The 19,192-nt window shown below is 40.7% G+C and overlaps 1 protein-coding gene across 2 annotated transcripts in view; it reads right to left on the reverse strand.

The window, feature by feature from the left end:
• Positions 1 to 18,418, reverse strand: part of ccdc135 (coiled-coil domain containing 135) — a 33,613-nt gene extending 15,195 nt beyond the window's left edge. For both annotated transcript variants that reach the window (XM_060927040.1, XM_060927039.1), the window contains exons 1-11: positions 18,377 to 18,418; positions 12,285 to 12,429; positions 8,129 to 8,303; positions 6,855 to 6,980; positions 6,384 to 6,578; positions 6,101 to 6,259; positions 4,477 to 4,686; positions 4,179 to 4,280; positions 1,188 to 1,260; positions 940 to 1,068; positions 642 to 770 (exon numbers count right to left, since the gene is read on the reverse strand). In XM_060927040.1, the coding sequence (XP_060783023.1) occupies positions 642 to 770; positions 940 to 1,068; positions 1,188 to 1,260; positions 4,179 to 4,280; positions 4,477 to 4,686; positions 6,101 to 6,259; positions 6,384 to 6,578; positions 6,855 to 6,980; positions 8,129 to 8,303; positions 12,285 to 12,418 (1,432 nt within the window). In that variant the 5' untranslated portion in view covers positions 12,419 to 12,429; positions 18,377 to 18,418. The remainder of the gene's footprint in view (positions 1 to 641; positions 771 to 939; positions 1,069 to 1,187; positions 1,261 to 4,178; positions 4,281 to 4,476; positions 4,687 to 6,100; positions 6,260 to 6,383; positions 6,579 to 6,854; positions 6,981 to 8,128; positions 8,304 to 12,284; positions 12,430 to 18,376) is intronic.
• Positions 18,419 to 19,192: the final 774 nt, after the last annotated feature.

Below are 19,192 nucleotides of genomic sequence, written 5' to 3' on the forward strand. Positions count from 1 at the left end.
GATGGATGGATGGGTGTACAGATGATGTACAGATAGATGAATGGATGGATTATTAAAACAATGAACTAAGAGTACACTTAACTGAGAGACTTTGCACTTTTCAGCATGTAGCTCCTCCCTGTTCATTGTTTTATTTTCATTTTTAGCTTTAATTAATGAGTAATAATAATCAATTAATTAAATAATGATGAGTCTAAATTGGGGCGGCACGGTGGTGTAGTGGTTAGCGCTGTCGCCTCACAGCAAGAAGGTCCGGGTTCGAGCCCCGTGGCCGGCGAGGGCCTTTCTGTGTGGAGTTTGCATGTTCTCCCCGTGTCCGCGTGGGTTTCCTCCGGGTGCTCCGGTTTCCCCCACAGTCCAAAGACATGCAGGTTAGGTTAACTGGTGGCTCTAAATTGACCGTAGGTGCGAATGTGAGTGTGAACGGTTGTCTGTGTCTGTGTGCCGGCCCTGTGATGACCTGGCGACTTGTCCAGGGTGTACCCCGCCTTTCGCCCGTAGTCAGCTGGGATAGGCTCCAGCTTGCCTGCGACCCTGTAGAACAGGATAAAGCGGCTAGAGATAATGAGATGAGATGAGTCTAAATTGGATCTGATGATAATGTAACTCTCTCTGTTTATTAAATAGAGAAACAAATTTACTTTTTAGATAGAAGCTCCTTCCTGATGAGAAATGCTCCGTAGTAACATTGGTGGCTTTGTTCAGTTCCCTCTTTAGGAGCTTATCCTGTCGGTTTTCATACCACTCCTTCACTGTGTTGATATGAGTGCCTTCACAATGCACAAAAGGAGAGAGAAAGGATGAAAGGAAAGGCTGACCAATGACTGAGAAGAAGAGAATCAAGTGCAGGATCAGTCAGAGACTAAATACGGACTTGGCATCAGTTGAGTTCTGTACATTTTTATCATGAAAAATTTAATCTATTTTCTTAAAACTCACATTCCGGGTCATCATAAGTAGTGAGTCTTGTGACTAATCCATCTTCCAGGAGATAAGGGGAAAATTTCTCCAGCATGGCCCTTCTGTAACGGATAACCTTTGACCCACCAGGGTAACGACTTTCCATATCTTTAAATGCAAAGAGTAAACACCAAAGGTCACAAAGGCCACTGCATTGAATGGCATGCTCTATAAAACTGACCGGGTGTGCTGAGGTTATTAAAGGTCATGCACATGGCAAAAGTTACCTTTTTCTGAGATGTGGATTTGTGTAACCCAAGACCGAGGCATTTCAAAATGCTTAGACTCGTCTGTCTCCTCCTGCAACAATAAACACAAAATGATCATTAAAAACAGTCATGGTTCATTAAAAATTATACAATTCTATTTAAAATGGAGATTTATTTGGAATAGTGTAAGACTAAACAAAAGGATCCCGTGAGCAACATGAATGTTGATGTGTTTGTTTTGTGTTATGTATATTTGATATATTTTATTCACATATAAACATAAAACCAAAATTTTTTTCAAAGAACATAATGTAGAATTACCCGAGGGTTTTTTTTTGGTACAATAAAAAAACTAATTAGATTAATGACTGATATTTAAACCTGAGGCACACCTACTTCTGAGAAATCCTAAGGCTGCATCAGCATTCAGTACAATTATTATTATTATTATTATTATTATTATTATTATTAACCAGTTGTACAATAGTACATAATACCAAAGATCAAAATAAAAATACAATCTAGGGTAAGCAAAGCTATTGTTCATTTGGCCAATGCTCTTTCCCTAAAAAAAAAAAAAAAGGGGGATAACCTAGAAATTTAGAGAAAGGCCAATGGCTAACAAGATTTGGTAGCTACGTGCGAAAGTCAAATATTTTCACTCGATCAAGACGGATATCGTCTTTCTAATTACCGTTTCACTTTCCCATATTACTGTCTTTTGCATTTCGTTGCAGAGGTTTTCTATGACGTTTTCATCATTGAACAGTTCTTTAATATCATCTTTCAGTTGTTTTTTTTTCCTCCTCCTAAACACCCTATTATTACAGGGATAACTTTCACTTTAAATTGTTCTCATCGTTCTTGTAATTCGAAACACAGCTGTTGGTATTTTCGGATTTTTTCATTTCATTTTTCATTCTTGTTCGATTCATTTGGACACGCCATATCCAATAATAATAATAATAATAACGAGACTGTCGATGACGGCGTAGCTCACTCCGGCCCCGTGAGAAATCAAATCTGGGTAGAAGTTATATGCACCCTAGGTACCCCTACCTTCATGCCAAAAAGAATCAAAATCAGTGAAGAATTGAGGTAGAAGAAGCGATTTGTGTGGAAACTGCTCGTTAGGGCTTAATTACTCCATATCTTGATTATTAACTGCAATTATGCAAATGTGGGTACAAGCTATATGCACCCCAGGGAGACCTACCTTCCTGCCAAAAAGGATAAAAATCAGTGAAGAATTGAGAGAGAAGCAGCGATTTTTGTGAAATGTGGATGACGCTGGATGGATGGACAATGGACAACACATGATGGCATGAGCTTGTCGGCCGGATGAGATGATTATTATCTCATCTCATTATCTCTAGCCGCTTTATCCTGTTCTACAGGGTCGCAGGCAAGCTGGAGCCTATCCCAGCTGACTACGGGCGAAAGGCGGGGTACACCCTGGACAAGTCGCCAGGTCATCACAGGGCTGACACATAGACACAGACAACCATTCACACTCACATTCACACCTACGGTCAATTTAGAGTCACCAGTTAACCTAACCTGCATGTCTTTGGACTGTGGGGGAAACCGGAGCACCCGGAGGAAACCCACGCGGACACGGGGAGAACATGCAAACTCCACACAGAAAGGCCCTCGCCGGCCACGGGGCTCGAACCCGGACCTTCTTGCTGTGAGGTGACAGCGCTAACCACTACACCACCGTGCCGCCCATGATTATTATTATTAGGCCAAGAAAAAAAAATTGTTTGTTTCCGGTTACCCGACCGACCGTTTAAAAAATGCCCCGACCCTAGACTTTTTTGTTAGATGTTTAAAAAAAAAATATGTTTTTTCGCCGACCAACAATAAATTTTGAAAAAAAAAAAATCTGCATTACGATTTGCATAATATTGTCGATCTGACAAGTGACTAATTCTAAAACGCATATATCGGACAAGAAACACTCATTGATTTCTCACAGCCTCAATCTGACGTCATGACCTCTTTCCGGGAAACTCCGGCTTGTGTCGTACACAACGCTAGGCATCATGGCGGCCAACGAAGTGTTCTCAATTACCGTGATCGGTTGCGACCACACGGAAGATTGTAAGACAATAAGTTCATTTTATAAGTTTTCAACTGTAAAGGAACTCTACAAACATTATCATCCTCCGCTGGACGAGTCATGCAAACAGTATACACACAGCGCCCAGGCTAACGGCGGTATCGATATCACGATGTTCTTTGTATTCATATTAAACATACAAGTTCACAACATAGTGTTCCTAATAAAGTTAAGGTTCAACATTTGTAGTTGTTATGTTTATAGTTCCTTTAAGCGTCCGAGCACTCCATATTTTATCCATGGGCTCCGAATCCTGTATTCCACAAGCTTCACTGGTTTTCTTAGGCCTGGTTCTGGATGGTTGAGTCACAGAATGACACTTCCCCACTATGTGCCACTGTTTGTCCCACACCTAAAATTTATTTAAAAAAAAAAAAAAAACCTACCTACCCGGTATTTTGTGTGATAAAAAAAATAAAATAAAATAAAAAGACCTACCTACCTACCCTATTTTTTTCAAGATGTAATAGGAAACAAACAATTATTTTTTCTTGGCCTTATTAACAGAACCACGGAGAACCTCACATAAAAAAAGTGTCTTTACTGTGAAGATATTTCATTAAATGAATGAATAATAGGTGAGGCAGACTACATTTTAGTGTTTTGTCTTGTGCTTGAATATTATCTTAAGCTCATATGTTATATTTTGACTTTTCTTTTGAGGATCCTTATTTAATTTCATTTGAAACTGACTAAACTGTCATGCTGTTGTATGTATTACGTGCTATAATCTCTCCTGCTTTTAGTTTAATGACTGAATACTGATGAAATATTGTATGAAAAACATTTGTCCAAAAAAAAAAAATCAATAAGTCTGTCTAAACAAAGTCTGAATGTCCAGTTCACACGCTCAGAATGGAAGGTGCATGAAAGCAAGAGCTTACATCATCCTGCTCCTCTTGTTCTTCTCCTAGTAGTGAAGAGTTCCCGGGGCCGCATAACATGTACTCCCACTTTAGCACATCATGCAGGTCATACGTCATCTCCTGAGAGACACAAAGACAAACAAATATATAGCAAAGTTTTCCCAAATCCAGAAGATGTGTAACCATGAAGTAAAAAAAAGATTTTTTAAATTAATTTCTTTAATACTCAACATTGTAGTTAAAACAAACAATGCTTAATCTCTTTTAACACTGCCGTTTAACACGGTCATCTGCTCAGGAATCCACACATACTGACCGTACAGCCGAAGCGACAGTCCTGCATGTTGATCCAGTAGTTCTCATGGTTCCAGACGCTCTCGATGCCGAGGAAATGCGCGCTAGACGTGGGATAGCTCTGGCCTGAGAGCGGGTCAATAAAGAAGTTCTCCACTATGTCACGTTTTTCTGCCAGAACCAGAACCCAGCTGTGGACCCGCATACCCCACAGAGGATCTGAATGACATTCCTGTTTGTGTAGGAAAGGATAAACATCAAACCTGTCAAATTTATTGGAGTATGCACAGCCAAAGACGTGATATTTCACCTTTACAGGATTTCATCGGTGAGGTTAAATTTCCAGTACAGCTAGGTTTTTCACGATACATGATAGGAAACTACTGAGGCAATGACTTGCCAAATCATTTGCTATATCATCTAGTAACTCAGACCCCAAGCACGAGATTTATGACATTAAAGCGAGATGGGCTTTCGATTTCATAAAATGATTTCATAAAATTTGGTCATTGTGATATATGTTTATTTCTGTAATATCTCACAAAATATCAGACCATTCTGTGGCTGGGAAGTGATTTAATTTGAGGGGATTCCCGAGCAAATAATGTGCATGAAATCGCTCGCTTCGTGCAGTCAAGCAGACAGAGGAATTACGTGTGCGCATGCGCAGGTTTACCTTCTTCTTCTTTTGGGTTTTACAGCAGCTGGCATCCACAGTGTTGCATTACTGCCATCTACAGGTTTACCTTGACCGTGCACTGACAGTTCCATCATTCTGTCGTGAAATGAACATCTGATCACACCGAGGTGCTCGCTGAGCGCCGATATTTATTAGTTTGGTCCTGCGTTTCCTTTCCTTCGCAAGATCACGTCTGTTCTTCTCGCTTTCCGTTACTGCAGTCGGTCTTTCACGGTTCATTTTTCTCTCCTGTTTCAAATTTGTATCCCACAATGCCTTGTCCGGCGGCACGGTGGTGTAGTGGTTAGCGCTGTCGCCTCACAGCAAGAAGGTCCTGGGTTCGAGCCCCGTGGCCGGCGAGGGCCTTTCTGTGCGAAGTTTGCATGTTCTCCCCGTGTCCGCGTGGGTTTCCTCCGGGTGCTCCGGTTTCCCCCACAGTCCAAAGACATGCAGGTTAGGTTAACTGGTGGCTCTAAATTGACCGTAGGTGTGAATGTGAGTGTGAATGGTTGTCTGTGTCTATGTGTCAGCCCTGTGATGACCTGGCGACTTGTCCAGGGTGTACCCCGCCTTTCGCCCGTAGTCAGCTGGGATAGGCTCCAGCTAACAGGATAAAGCGGCTAGAGATAATGAGATGAGATGAGACAATGCCTTGTGCAAACAGGGAAAGCCCACCACATCATGCATGACGTAGTATCTTGCATTGGGTCATGGTGAAGCAGGAAAAAATAGCAGAGAATTTAGGGCCTTTCAAATCTGAAAGGCAGTCTACCTTTAAAGGAGCACTTTGTAATATATAGAGCTCTCGACTGCCTCAAAAGTGTGAAGATAGTGACTAGACTTAAAAACTCCACTCCACATTAACCTTCTTCAATATTTTCGAATATCAGAATGCTTTGTTATCTCTTACACAACACACAAACATGCACATATCGTAATCAGTGTGCTCTAATCCCTTGACTCGGACCTCGTTTAGTCCCTTGGCCTTCTGCTGTTTGACGAGCGATGCCTGACGCGCCTGTTGAATTTTCTGTTCCTGATCCTGCTGGAATTTGCTTTTCAGTTCTCGTGGAGGTGCAACCTTGTACTTATTCACGTCCTCCTGCTCACGTCTCTTCCTCCCACCCTACACACACATACAAACCATGCCAACTTAATTATCATGAGATATTTTGTCTATTTTTTATGGAATAAATGTAGTGTAATGGAAGTGAATCATACATCCTCGGTGCTGCTGTGCGATCACTCACCGTGCCCTGAGGTTTAAGTAGTGGACATTCCTGCTGGCTCAGATCGAACAGGCACATCTCTTTGACAGCATAGCCACTGACACAGTAGGCGTCGTAGCCTGCACCCAGCAATAAACTGCACAGCAAGGTGGAGAAATCAAAACATGTACCTCTCCGAGTCCGCACCACCCATGTTGGAGAGTAAAGCTGTTTCGGCTAAAAATAAAAATCACACAACCACAGGAAGCACATTACCACTCTGTATGCTGATGAGCTGCCGTCAGTGGCTTACACATGCCCCTGGATATCTTGTGTAATTATAATACTGTTATGCTCTTGGTATGAGCACAGTCTTTATGATTACAGCAGCAACTCTGAGGTACAAATCCACTGTATCCAGGTGTATCTCCTGAAGCATGGGTCGAGACATGGCCATAAACCTTTTTTGGGAAGTGCAATATTTACAGTACAAGCAGAAGACGTATCTCTTACCACTTCTGTTGGACAATCCAGCAGCTCCAAAGTCAAAAAGTCAGAGATGAAACGAGCACAGCCCTGCCAGTCATACAGCTTGCTGTAGGATATCAGCGTACGCCGCAACGTGGTGCTTACAAACTTCTGTTACAGCAAAACAAGAGCACAAAGTTATAAATGGACATACTTTGATTTATTCTATCCAACTTCGCTGGATATGAGCAATCGCCCGCTCTGGTTGGCTACTCTACTATTAGGATATCAGCTCATATATGGTGAGTAGAAAAAACAAAATGGCGGAGCGTGTTATTGAACCAACCGAGAACGAAATAAAAACTCTACTTGAAAATAAAACCCCAAAAAATACAAAAAAAAGGTAACAAAATATGGAATGAAAATATTTGATGGGAAGAGTGTCATTTTTTTATTTTTCAAAAATTATTATTGGCGGTACGGTGGTGTAGTGGTTAGCGCTGTCACCTCACAGCAAGAAGGTCCGGGTTCGAGCCCCGTGGCCGGCGAGGGCCTTTCTGTGCGGAGTTTGCATGTTCTCCCTGTGTCTGCGTGGGTTTCCTCCGGGTGCTCCGGTTTCCCCCACAGTCCAAAGACATGCAGGTTAGGTTAACTGGTGACTCTAAATTGACCGTAGGTGTGAATGTGAGTGTGAATGGTTGTCTGTGTCTATGTGTCAGCCCTGTGATGACCTGGCGACTTGTCCAGGGTGTACCCCGCCTTTCGCCCGTAGTCAGCTGGGATAGGCTCCAGCTTGCCTGCGACCCTGTAGAACAGGATAAAGCGGCTAGAGATGATGAGATGAGATGAAAATTATTATTATTATTACAGCATTTTTCGCAAATTGCTCCTGTCATTTCGCCGGTTTGTTTAAATTCTAAGCGGAAATGATTTTGTCGGACGTTTTGTGTCAAGCTTTTATTTACCAAATTTGCAAAAAAATAAAAATAAAATGCTCCGTTTCTCAAAATCCAGTGAATGCGGATAGAATATGTTATTCCGCTCCATCTCGTCATACATGGCTTATAGCTGACGAGGCGCGTACTATCAGCTCGTGTACGACTCGATTTCGTGGAATAACTGTGAAATATTTGATCAAATTTCTTATCAATAGCACACTAGTAATAAAGAACAGTGTGTGTGGTACTTTGGCAGTACAGAGGCACGAATACAGAGAACAGAACAGCTCATTAGATCATATTTATCAGCTCAGGAAAACCAGTGACTAGTGTCCGTGTTGGAAACCTAGTGTACGGCTCCTGGTGTTGTAAATACTTCACCTGCACTCCAAACTCATTGACTGGGCAGAGTAGCAGTGGTTTGCGATCGGGGTAGAGATAGGAGTACTGAGCGTGGAGGTTTTTTGCCATGGACACCAACATCTTCTCTTCGGCCGAGTTTTCAGTGTATGAGGCAGGACATTCAGACGGGTCTGCTTTAGGTGTCTGCTCTGACCTGTAAGAAAAAGGTCGTTGTGGATCAGTGGTATTTCTGCATTATACCAGTTAATGATCCTGAATTGAGTTTTTGTTACAATCAACTTATTTATTGATTTATTTCTGGGTATAGCTTGCCTAAATGTATTGCATGGGTGGAAGCCATGGCCTAAAGGTTAGAGAAGCAGTTTTGGGACCAAAAGGTCACTGGTTCAATTCCCTGGAGCAGCAGGAATGGCTGAAGTGCCCTTGAGCAAGGCACCTAACCCCCAACTGCTCCCTGGGATGCTCTGAGTATGTTATATGTCACTCTGGATAAAAGTGTTTGCTAAATGGCATAAATGTAATGCATATTTAACAGTTATTCCACGAAATCGAGTCGTACATGAGCTGATAGCCGATGAGGTGCATAGCACCGAGTCGGCTATAAGCCATGTACGACGAGACTGAGTGGAATAACTGTTTTATTCTATCCACATTCACTGGATTTTGAGAAACGGAGCATTTTATTTTTTGCAAATTTGGTAAATAAAAGCTTGACACAAAACGTATGACAAAATTATTTCCACTTAGGGCCCGTTTACACGAGGACGCTGTCGGGTAAAAACGACTAAATATTTTATCGGAAGTGCCTTTCGTCTACACGGGGACGGCGTTTCCGAGGCTGAAAAACGGAAAAAATTGAAAACGGCTTCCAGAGTGGATAAGTTAAAAACAGCCCCCGTTGCATATCCGTCTAAACTACCCAATACGCGAAACTCTGCTCGGATCTGCTCACATCGGGTACGCGTTTACGTCATACATATGTCATATACTGTACATGCCAGCCCGGGAAGTAAGAAAGTAAGTAAAAAAGTAAGAGCATGTCTGATTACATCGATCCAACGGACCTTCAAGCTGCTCTGGCAGCTTTAATAAACGTCCAGGAGTCCTTCGAACATCTATACCGAATCTGCACATATACCGTTAATGAACAGAGGTGGGTATAGTATGGTCTTACTTTTTTACTTACTTTCTTACTTACCATAGCCAGAGTAGTCAAAGTTTTCGCGGCGCGGATGTGCAGATCAGACAAGACGGAAGACGTTGCGCATGCGTGCAGACATAGCGGAGGTCTTTCACAGCACCACCTAGCCGCCTGGCATGCACATCCAGTTGAATTCCACACACTTATGCGTCACCGTATAGACGCAGATTTCCTCCTTGAAAACGGTCGTGTAGACGCGGAAAAAAGTGAGAACGAAAACGGACTTTTGCGTTTTTGTTTCAGACCGTCCCCGTGTAAAGTGGGCCTTAGAATGCAAACAAACCGGCGAAATGACAGGAGCAATTTGTGAAAAATGCAAGAATAATTCCTGAAAAAGAATTATTACGAAGAATGTTCTTACCGTCAAATACTTTTATTCCATATTTTGTTGCTTTCTTTGTATTTTGGGGGGTTTTGTTTTCGAGTAGAGTTTTGATTTCGTCCTCGGTTGGTTCAGCAACACGCTCTGCCATTTTGTTTTTCTCTACTCACGGTATATGAGCTGATAGCTTAGTAGTAGAGTAGCCAATCTGAGCATGCAATTGCTCATATCTAGTGAACGTGGATTGAATAAAGTACATTAATTCTAGCTACTACACTATTACTTATGTCGGCTAATGCATAATCTGGTGCATTTTATTTAATGTACCCTTAAAGGTGTAGTTTTTAATGTTAGCTGCTCCTGAATGGCGTAACAGAAAAGTGTTTGACCTATCTTCAGGACATCATGAGTTCAACAAGGGAGCGATGTTTTTATTTTTATTTTATATCACAAATTCCATGGAAACCCACCTAAAACAATTGAAATGTTGATGAGCCAAACAGTCGCTGCGCACGTACTGCCACGGCTCTGCAGACACATATTACTACACCTGACAGCCACAGTACTGTAGGTTCTAATCCATGCTTGGAAATGGAGGAGGTGAGTTGGTTGCAATCTGCAATCTCACCACTAGATGCCACTAAATCCTACATACTGCACCTTTAAGCATATCGTTAAGCATATCGGGGCAAAAGTGCTGGTGTGTGTATACCTGTCTTGAATTAGAAGTTCCTCACTCTATTCACAGTTCGCAACCCATATTCTTGTCCATAAAGCTCTTTGCATCCCACAACCAGTTAAAACTGACTCACTGTTCAAAAACAATTATTAAAAATGCAGTTGTCTGAAATTTTCCTGGCTTAAATAATAATTCATCCATTTTTGAACAGAAAACGTAATAACAACAACATGTACCATTTTTTTTTCATTGAGGTCGGTGTACTTCCAGGTCAGTTCGGCAACATGGAAACAGGGTAGTGTACTGTAGTGGAGGCTAAACTGACGTAAACAGCATTTATGCACCTCCTATATTTCTGAAATAGTGTTTACGCAACTTTTAAATTTTGCTAGTGTTAAAGTTTTCTATTGTTTTGCCAGCAACAGCCATAGTATATTCAAAATTGTGTTGCATTTACAGCATTTAGGGTATCAAGACTGTGTGACCAATCATATTATCTATTGCCAGAGGGTATGCATGTGACTTCACTGTATGTGCTACAGCCACTGAGTGGCAGAATGCCTCAGTTACTGAGTGGCAGCGTAAACATTCAGCTTGAATACTGTGAAAACGCACACAAAACCACATCTTGGATAAATTGGGGATAAATTAGGGATAAAATTAGCTCATGTTTAAAGTCTGTAAATCTGCTTTGTGACAATGTCTGTTGTTAAAAGCGCTATACACATAAACTTGACTTGACTTGATCTATAAAATGGATTTAATGTCTTTACATTTGAGACCAGTGACACGATGGTGTAGTGGTTAGTACTGTCGCCTCACAGCAAGAAGGTTCTGGGTTCGAGCCCAGTGGCCGACAGGGGCCTTTCTGTGTGGAGTTTGCATGTTCTCCCCGTGTCTGTGCGGGTTTCCTCCGGGTGCTCCGGTTTCCCCCACAGTCCAAAGACATGCAGGTTAGGCTAATTGGCTCTAAATTGACTGTAGGTGTGAGTGTGAATGGTTGTCAGCCCTGTGATGATCTGACGACTTGTCCAGGGTGTACCCCACCTCTCGCCCATAGTCAGCTGGGATAGGCTCCAGCTTGCCCGCGACCCTGCACAGGATAAACGGCAACAGATAATGGATGGATATTTGAAGCCAATCTCAAAATTCTATGAACCTCTCCTACTGGTGCATATGCTCCATTGTTTTGCGGTTTCCAGCTTGCCGACCTGACACGAAAGTATATTGAAAAACTAATATAAACTTTTCAATCTAAATGAAAAATGTTGTGAGGTCTCGCATGCTTTTCATATAAGCTTTAGGACTGTAAGTTGTATATCATGCTTCAACCACTTTCTAAAGAATTAAGAAAATAAAATCCTACTTCTTAATTCCCTGAATTATATATTTTTGCATGCTCCAGGACTGACCCAGAAATACACTGACGTAAATGAAAAACTTTGCGAGATCTCACATGTGGTTGCTGAACTGACCCAGAAGACCTAAATGAAAAACTCCGCAAGATCCTGCATACATTTTTTGCTTTTAGAGTTAATATTTACAAGCCCTGGAGAGGACCACAGGTCCTTAGGTAAACAACAGAGTCTAACACAGCACAGCATGTTCACTGAGTCTCGAACTGTTTTTAATGTCACAGCTAAACGTGAACTCATGCACAGATCTTCCTGTGCTGGAATTATGGACTTCATGAGCTTTTTCCTACACAGCCACATGTGAAGAACATGTCAAAGACTGATTACTGTTCACTGTTTCATCACATGCTGACATGAATTCAGTTTATACTATTTTGTTTTGGTTGTTGTCCTTAAAAGCATAGCATGTGCGATACGTTTCTGTCATTGCGGTTAATGATTATGCGATGTAAACAGCCGTGGTGTTTATGAGCATCGGCTGGCGTAACCGTGATAATGGCCCTCTTCTCTTTAATGCTGAGCACAGAGCAAACACCAGTGAACTTTAGTAAACTCACAGGTGGGGAGCTGAGAGATTGATTTGCACTTTGTCTAGAGTCTGTTGCAGTTCCCGTAACTCTCCCAGGATGACATCCTCTCCCTCTTTCTCCTCCTCCTCCTCCTCCTCCTCGTTCAGTCTGGCTTCTTCCATATCAGTCTCAACTTCAGACATGGCAGTGAAAAGCAGAGATTACAGATTCCAGTGTCACAGAGATTGATGTTCTTTTACATAGCAACTTTGGCTTATTGGATGAATTTAATAACAGATAAATCTACAACTATAAACACATTTAATACAAGCTTGAAAAGTAAATCAAATATAATTTGAGTGGAAATTATATATATAAAATGGGTCCGTCTCAGAAACTGGTCTCTCATTTAGGACATTATGGTCAAAAAATAAATTTTCTAAATTTACTTCTTTTTTTTTTTGCATTTACCTAACAATGTTTCTTTTGTCATGTTTAATAAGAATAAAGATAGCATATTGCTTTATCTGGCCTCCACTGTGGAAATTTTTTTTGATTACAATTCAAATGCTTTTGTAAAATTGATTTACATATAAAATAACTACAACCCCGATTCCAAAAATGTTGGGACAAAGTACAAATTGTAAATAAAAACGAAATGCAATAATTTACAAATCTCAAAACTGATATTGTATTCACAATAGAACATAGACAACATATCAAATGTCGAAAGTGAGACATTTTGAAATTTCATGCCAAATATTGGCTCATTTGAAATTTCATGACAGCAACACATCTCAGAAAAGTTGGGACAGGGGCAATAAGAGGCTGGAAAAGTTAAAGGTACAAAAAGGTCAATTGGCAATAGGTCATTAACATGACTGGGTATAAAAAGAGCATCTTGGAGTGGCAGCGGCTCTCAGAAGTAAAGATGGGAAGAGGATCACCAATCCCCCTAATTCTGCGCCGACAAATAGTGGAGCAATATCAGAAAGGAGTTCGACAGTGTAAAATTGCAAAGAGTTTGAACATATCATCATCTACAGTGCATAATATCATCAAAAGATTCAGAGAATCTGGAAGAATCTCTGTGCGTAAGGGTCAAGGCCGGAAAACCATGCTGGGTGCCCGTGATCTTCGGGCCCTTAGACGGCACTGCATCACATACAGGCATGCTTCTGTATTGGAAATCACAAAATGGGCTCAGGAATATTTCCAGAGAACATTATCTGTGAACACAATTCACCGTGCCATCCGCCGTTGCCAGCTAAAACTCTATAGTTCAAAGAAGAAGCCGTATCTAAACATGATCCAGAAGCGCAGACGTCTTCTCTGGGCCAAGGCTCATTTAAAATGGACTGTGGCAAAGTGGAAAACTGTTCTGTGGTCAGACGAATCAAAATTTGAAGTTCTTTATGGAAATCAGGGACGCCGTGTCATTCGGACTAAAGAGGAGAAGGACGACCCAAGTTGTTATCAGCGCTCAGTTCAGAAGCCTGCATCTCTGATGGTATGGGGTTGCATTAGTGCGTGTGGCATGGGCAGCTTACACATCTGGAAAGACACCATCAATGCTGAAAGGTATATCCAGGTTCTAGAGCAACATATGCTCCCATCCAGACGACGTCTCTTTCAGGGAAGACCTTGCATTTTCCAACATGACAATGCCAAACCACATACTGCATCAATTACAGCATCATGGCTGCGTAGAAGAAGGGTCCGGGTACTGAACTGGCCAGCCTGCAGTCCAGATCTTTCACCCATAGAAAACATTTGGCGCATCATAAAACAGAAGATACGACAAAAAAGACCTAAGACAGTTGAGCAACTAGAATCCTACATTAGACAAGAATGGGTTAACATTCCTATTCCTAAACTTCAGCAACTTGTCTCCTCAGTCCCCAGACGTTTACAGACTGTTGTAAAGAGAAAAGGGGATGTCTCACAGTGGTAAACGTGGCCTTGTCCCAACTTTTTTGAGATGTGTTGTCATGAAATTTAAAATCACCTAATTTTTCTCTTTAAATGATACATTTTCTCAGTTTAAACATTTGATATGTCATCTATGTTCTATTCTGAATAAAATATGGAATTTTGAAACTTCCACATCATTGCATTCTGTTTTTATTTACAATTTGTACTTTGTCCCAACTTTTTTGGAATCGGGGTTGTACATCATGAAGAATTAAAGCCCCTCCTTCACAGATGAGTGAAAATATTGAATAAATTTCCTCTTTTTGATTGCTTGGGTTAAAATACCAAGTTATGATGACGGAATTGATTATTCACTTAAATATGAATAATATGATACATTTTGGCGGCACGGTGGTGTAGTGGTTAGTGCTGTCGCCTCACAGCAAGAAGGTCTGGGTTCGAGCCCCGGGGCCGGCGAGGGCCTTTCTGTGTGGAGTTTGTATGTTGTCTGCGTGGGTTTCCTCCGGGTGCTCCGGTTTCCCCCACAGTCCAAAGACATGCAGGTTAGGTTAACTGGTGACTCTAAATTGACCGTAGGTGTGAATGTGAGTGTGAATGGTTGTCTGTGTCTATGTGTCAGCCCTGTGATGACCTGGCGACTTGTCCAGGGTGTACCCCGCCTTTCGCCCGTAGTCAGCTGGAATAGGCTCCAGCTTGCCTGCGACCCTGCAGAACAGGATAAAGCGGCTAGAGATAATGAGATGAGATGATACATTTTGGGTATTTGATATGGCGAAATAGGACACAATGGAAAAATCAAGAACACACCGGAAAGATGAGAATAACGGCGCTGGTAAAAGAACAGTGACTGTACCAGCTGAAGGTCGCGTGGGTCTCTGCTGCAGCGCGCGAGCAACAGGACATCACTACCACACCGGACGGAGCACGAGGCGGGGGCAGGGCAAAATGACTGGCCGTAGATTCTATCAAAAGTTCGATCTAAATTGACCATGGTTGCAAAATATTGGCCAAAAATACGCAAACACTACGAAATATGAAAGTAAAATGAAAAAGAAACATTCTATTGCCTTATACTGCAAGACTAAAACAAAATAAAACCGTCAAAACTTACCTTTTCAGTGATAACGTCCAAACAGATCACTCGCGTAACAGAAAGACCGCAAATGGAAGCACGATCAACTTCTAACTGTTGGAGTGGAAAATTCCATTCTACACATGCAAATTATTAATGTGTGTCCTTCCCCGCACACAAATAACACGCTACGGTAAAAAATAGACCACAACTCATTTTATAGCTCAGAAATTCATACAAGACCAGCTACCATCGTAACATATTCTGTAAGAAACATATTCTATACCTAACTTTCAGCTTTCGTTTTAAAAAACAAAATCGCAGACTTATAACTAAATTTTTATATGGCGTAGTGATTTTAAGTTGCTACTTTTGGTGAGGTCGTGACCTCGACTCTGAGGCTTTCCATTTAGATCAAAACACACGATCGTATTGGTTTTGGGTATGCGGAAAATGGAGTTACAACGGTGATCAAATATTTTGCATGATGTTTTATTACGGTTATGATTATTCTGTGAGTGCACCAATCCTTAGGTGTATAAAGTTACAACTTAAAATACAATTAGTGATAACTGTAGACTTTTCAGTGGACTACAACCTTTTTAAGGGAATGCGATGTAGTCAACCATTTATCATGTCCCAGATCAAGCTGCCATTTTTCCACAAATTTGCAGAATTTTTGCCAAATTCTGAATAGAGTATTCACATCAAAGATTTAGTTTTATCTGTATTATTTCTTTCATCATTTTATTTCAAATTAAAACCAACATCATTCAAAACCGTATAGTTTATTGACTGTGAGTATATTTAGTGGGGTACCCCCACAGTACCCAATTTCTGAGACAGACCCATATATATATATATATATATATATATATATATATATATATATATATATATATATATATATATATAATGTATGTGTGTGTGTGTGTGTGTGTGTGTGTGTATATAAAATGTGTGTGTGTATATGTATGTATATATGTCTATACTGTCCATGTCTTATTACATATACGTAACTTACATATACAGTACTGTGCAAAAGTCTCAGGCACATACAGTGAAATGCTGTAGAGCAACGATGCCTTCAAAAATAATAAAATTAAATATTTCTACATTAAAAAAATTACCATAAATATCAGTAAGCAATAATACATAAAAAAGAGTCAATGTTTGGTGTGACGACGCTCAGCTTAAAAAATAAAAATGCAGTCTCAGGTATAGTTAGTGCAGTTTTATAAGGAACTAAGCTGCAAGTTTTAGTTTATTCGTTTTTATTTATTTATTTATTTATTTATTTATCTTTCATTCAATACTGCCACGTTTGCAGTTTTCTTATTTTCATTCATTACAATTCCATTAGCACTATTAACGCACATTCGCGTGTACGAAGCACATACATACGGTAGTGCTTGAAAGTTTGTGAACCCTTGAGAATTCTATATTTCTGCATAAATATGACCTAAAACATCATCAGATTTTCACACAAGTCCTAAAAGTAGACAAAGAGAACCCAGTTAAACAAATGAGACAAAAATATTATACTTGGTCATTTATTTATTGAGGAAAATGATCCAATATTACATATCTGTGAGTGGCAAAAGTATGTGAACCTCTAGGATTAGCAGTTAATTTGAAGATGAAATTAGAGTCAGGTGTTTTCAATCAATGGGATGACAATCAGGTGTGAGTGGGCACCCTGTTTTATTTAAAGAACAGGGATCTATCAAAGTCTGATCTTCACAACACATGTTTGTGGAAGTGTATCATGGCATGAACAAAGGAGATTTCTGAGGACCTCAGAAAAAGCGTTGTTGATGCTCATCAGGCTGGAAAAGGTTACAAAACCATCTCTAAAGAGTTTGGACTCCACCAATCCACAGTCAGACAGATTGTGTACAAATGAAGGAAATTCAAGATCCGTGTTAACCTCCCCAGGAGTGGTCGACCAACAAAGATCACTCCAAGAGCAAGGCATGTAATAATCAGCGAGGTCACAAAGGACCCCAGGGTAACTTCTAAGCAACTGAAGGCCTCTCTCACATTGGCTAATGTTAATGTTCATGAGTCCACCATCAGGAGAACACTGAACAACAATGGTGTGCATGGCAGGGTTGCAAGGAGAAAGCCACTGCTCTCCAAAAAGAACATTGCTGCTCATCTGCAGTTTGCTAAAGATCATGTGGACAAGCCAGAAGGCTATTCGAAAAATGTTTTGTGGATGCATGAGACCAAAATAGAACTTTTTGGTTTAAATGAGAAGCGTTATGTTTGGAGAAAGGAAAACACTGCATCTCAAGAGAAGGCGGGTCATGCAGCAAGACAACACAACTAAGCAAACAAGTTGTTCTACCAAAGAATGGTTAAAGAAGAATAAAGTTAATGTTTTGGAATGGCCAAGTCAAAGTCCTGACCTTAATCCAATCGAAATGATGTGGAAGGACCTGAAGCGAGCAGTTCATGTGAGGAAACCCACCAACATCCCAGAGTTGAAGCTGTTCTGTACGGAGGAACGGGTTAAAATTCCTCCAAGCCGGTGTGCAGGACTGATCAACAGTTACCGCAAACGTTTAGTTGCAGTTATTGCTGCACCAGGGGGTCACACCAGATACTGAAAGCAAAGGTTCACATACTTTTGCTACTCACAGATATATAATATTGGATCATTTTCCTTAATAAATAAATGACCAAGTATAATATTTTTGTCTCATTTGTTTAACTGGGTTCTCTTTATCTACTTTTAGGACTTGTGTGAAAATCTGATGACGTTTTAGGTCATTTATACAGAAATATAGAAAATTCTAAAGGGTTCACAAACTTTCAAGCACCACTGTGTATATATATTTCATTCATTCCTCTCTCTCTCTCTCCTACCTTTTCTGTATCACTGGAGAGACACCAACTACCGAAACTAAATTCCTTGTGTGTGTCAACATACTTGGCCAATGAACATGATTCTGGTTCTGATTCTGATAACGTCAATAAACAAGACACCAAATGACACACAAAACTGCAGCGAGGCGCAAGCTGAAACCTGCTATAATTTAGCTAGTTAGAGCGTTAATGTCAGCTTTCGTTATAGTTTATAACTTTTTATGAATAATGATATCTTTATAACGCTAATTAACATTACCTTGTATCAGCAGCGCTTTTCGGTTTCCATGGTGACGAGACTGTGGCGCACGCTAATGACGTCATGACGTCCAGTACTTCCGGGATTTTTTTTTTTAAACTCAAGTACAAACAAGCTTACTTATCTTTTATGATATTGTGTGTACAACTTTTATACAAAAAATTCAAATAAGTTACAAATATTTATTCAGTTTTAGTTGCATTTTGTGTTGCTGAGTCAGTGTAATGAGTTTCTCCCTTTTAAAAGAAATTAAAACAGCATTTTCAAAAAAAAAGTACATCAATGAACATGAAATTTAGTCAACATTGGTGTAAGATTTGTGTGTGTGTGTGTGTGTGTGTGTGTGGGGTTTTACTGAGAACACGTTTCTCGAATCTATAATTTTCTACAATAATTTGGATTTGCTAGTAAGGTTGTGATAAAATGAAAGGACCAAAATAAATTTATAAAATGTACAGTTTATATAGATTTTCATCTCATCTCATTATCTGTAGCCGCTTTATCCTGTTCTACAGGGTCGCAGGCAAGCTGGAGCCTATCCCAGCTGACTACGGGCGAAAGGCGGGGTACACCCTGGACAAGTCGCCAGGTCATCACAGGACTGACACATAGACACAGATAACCATTCACACTCACATTCACACCTACGGTCACTTTAGAGTCACCAGTTAACCTAACCTGCATGTCTTTGGACTGTGGGGGAAACCGGAGCACCCGGAGGAAACCCATGCGGACACGGGGAGAACGTGCAAACTCCACACAGAAAGGCCCTTGCCGGCCACGGGGCTCGAACCCGGACCCTCTTGCTGTGAGGCA

The sequence above is a fragment of the Neoarius graeffei genome, chromosome 8, assembly GCF_027579695.1.
Source record: "Neoarius graeffei isolate fNeoGra1 chromosome 8, fNeoGra1.pri, whole genome shotgun sequence".
Lineage (NCBI taxonomy): Eukaryota > Metazoa > Chordata > Actinopteri > Siluriformes > Ariidae > Neoarius > Neoarius graeffei.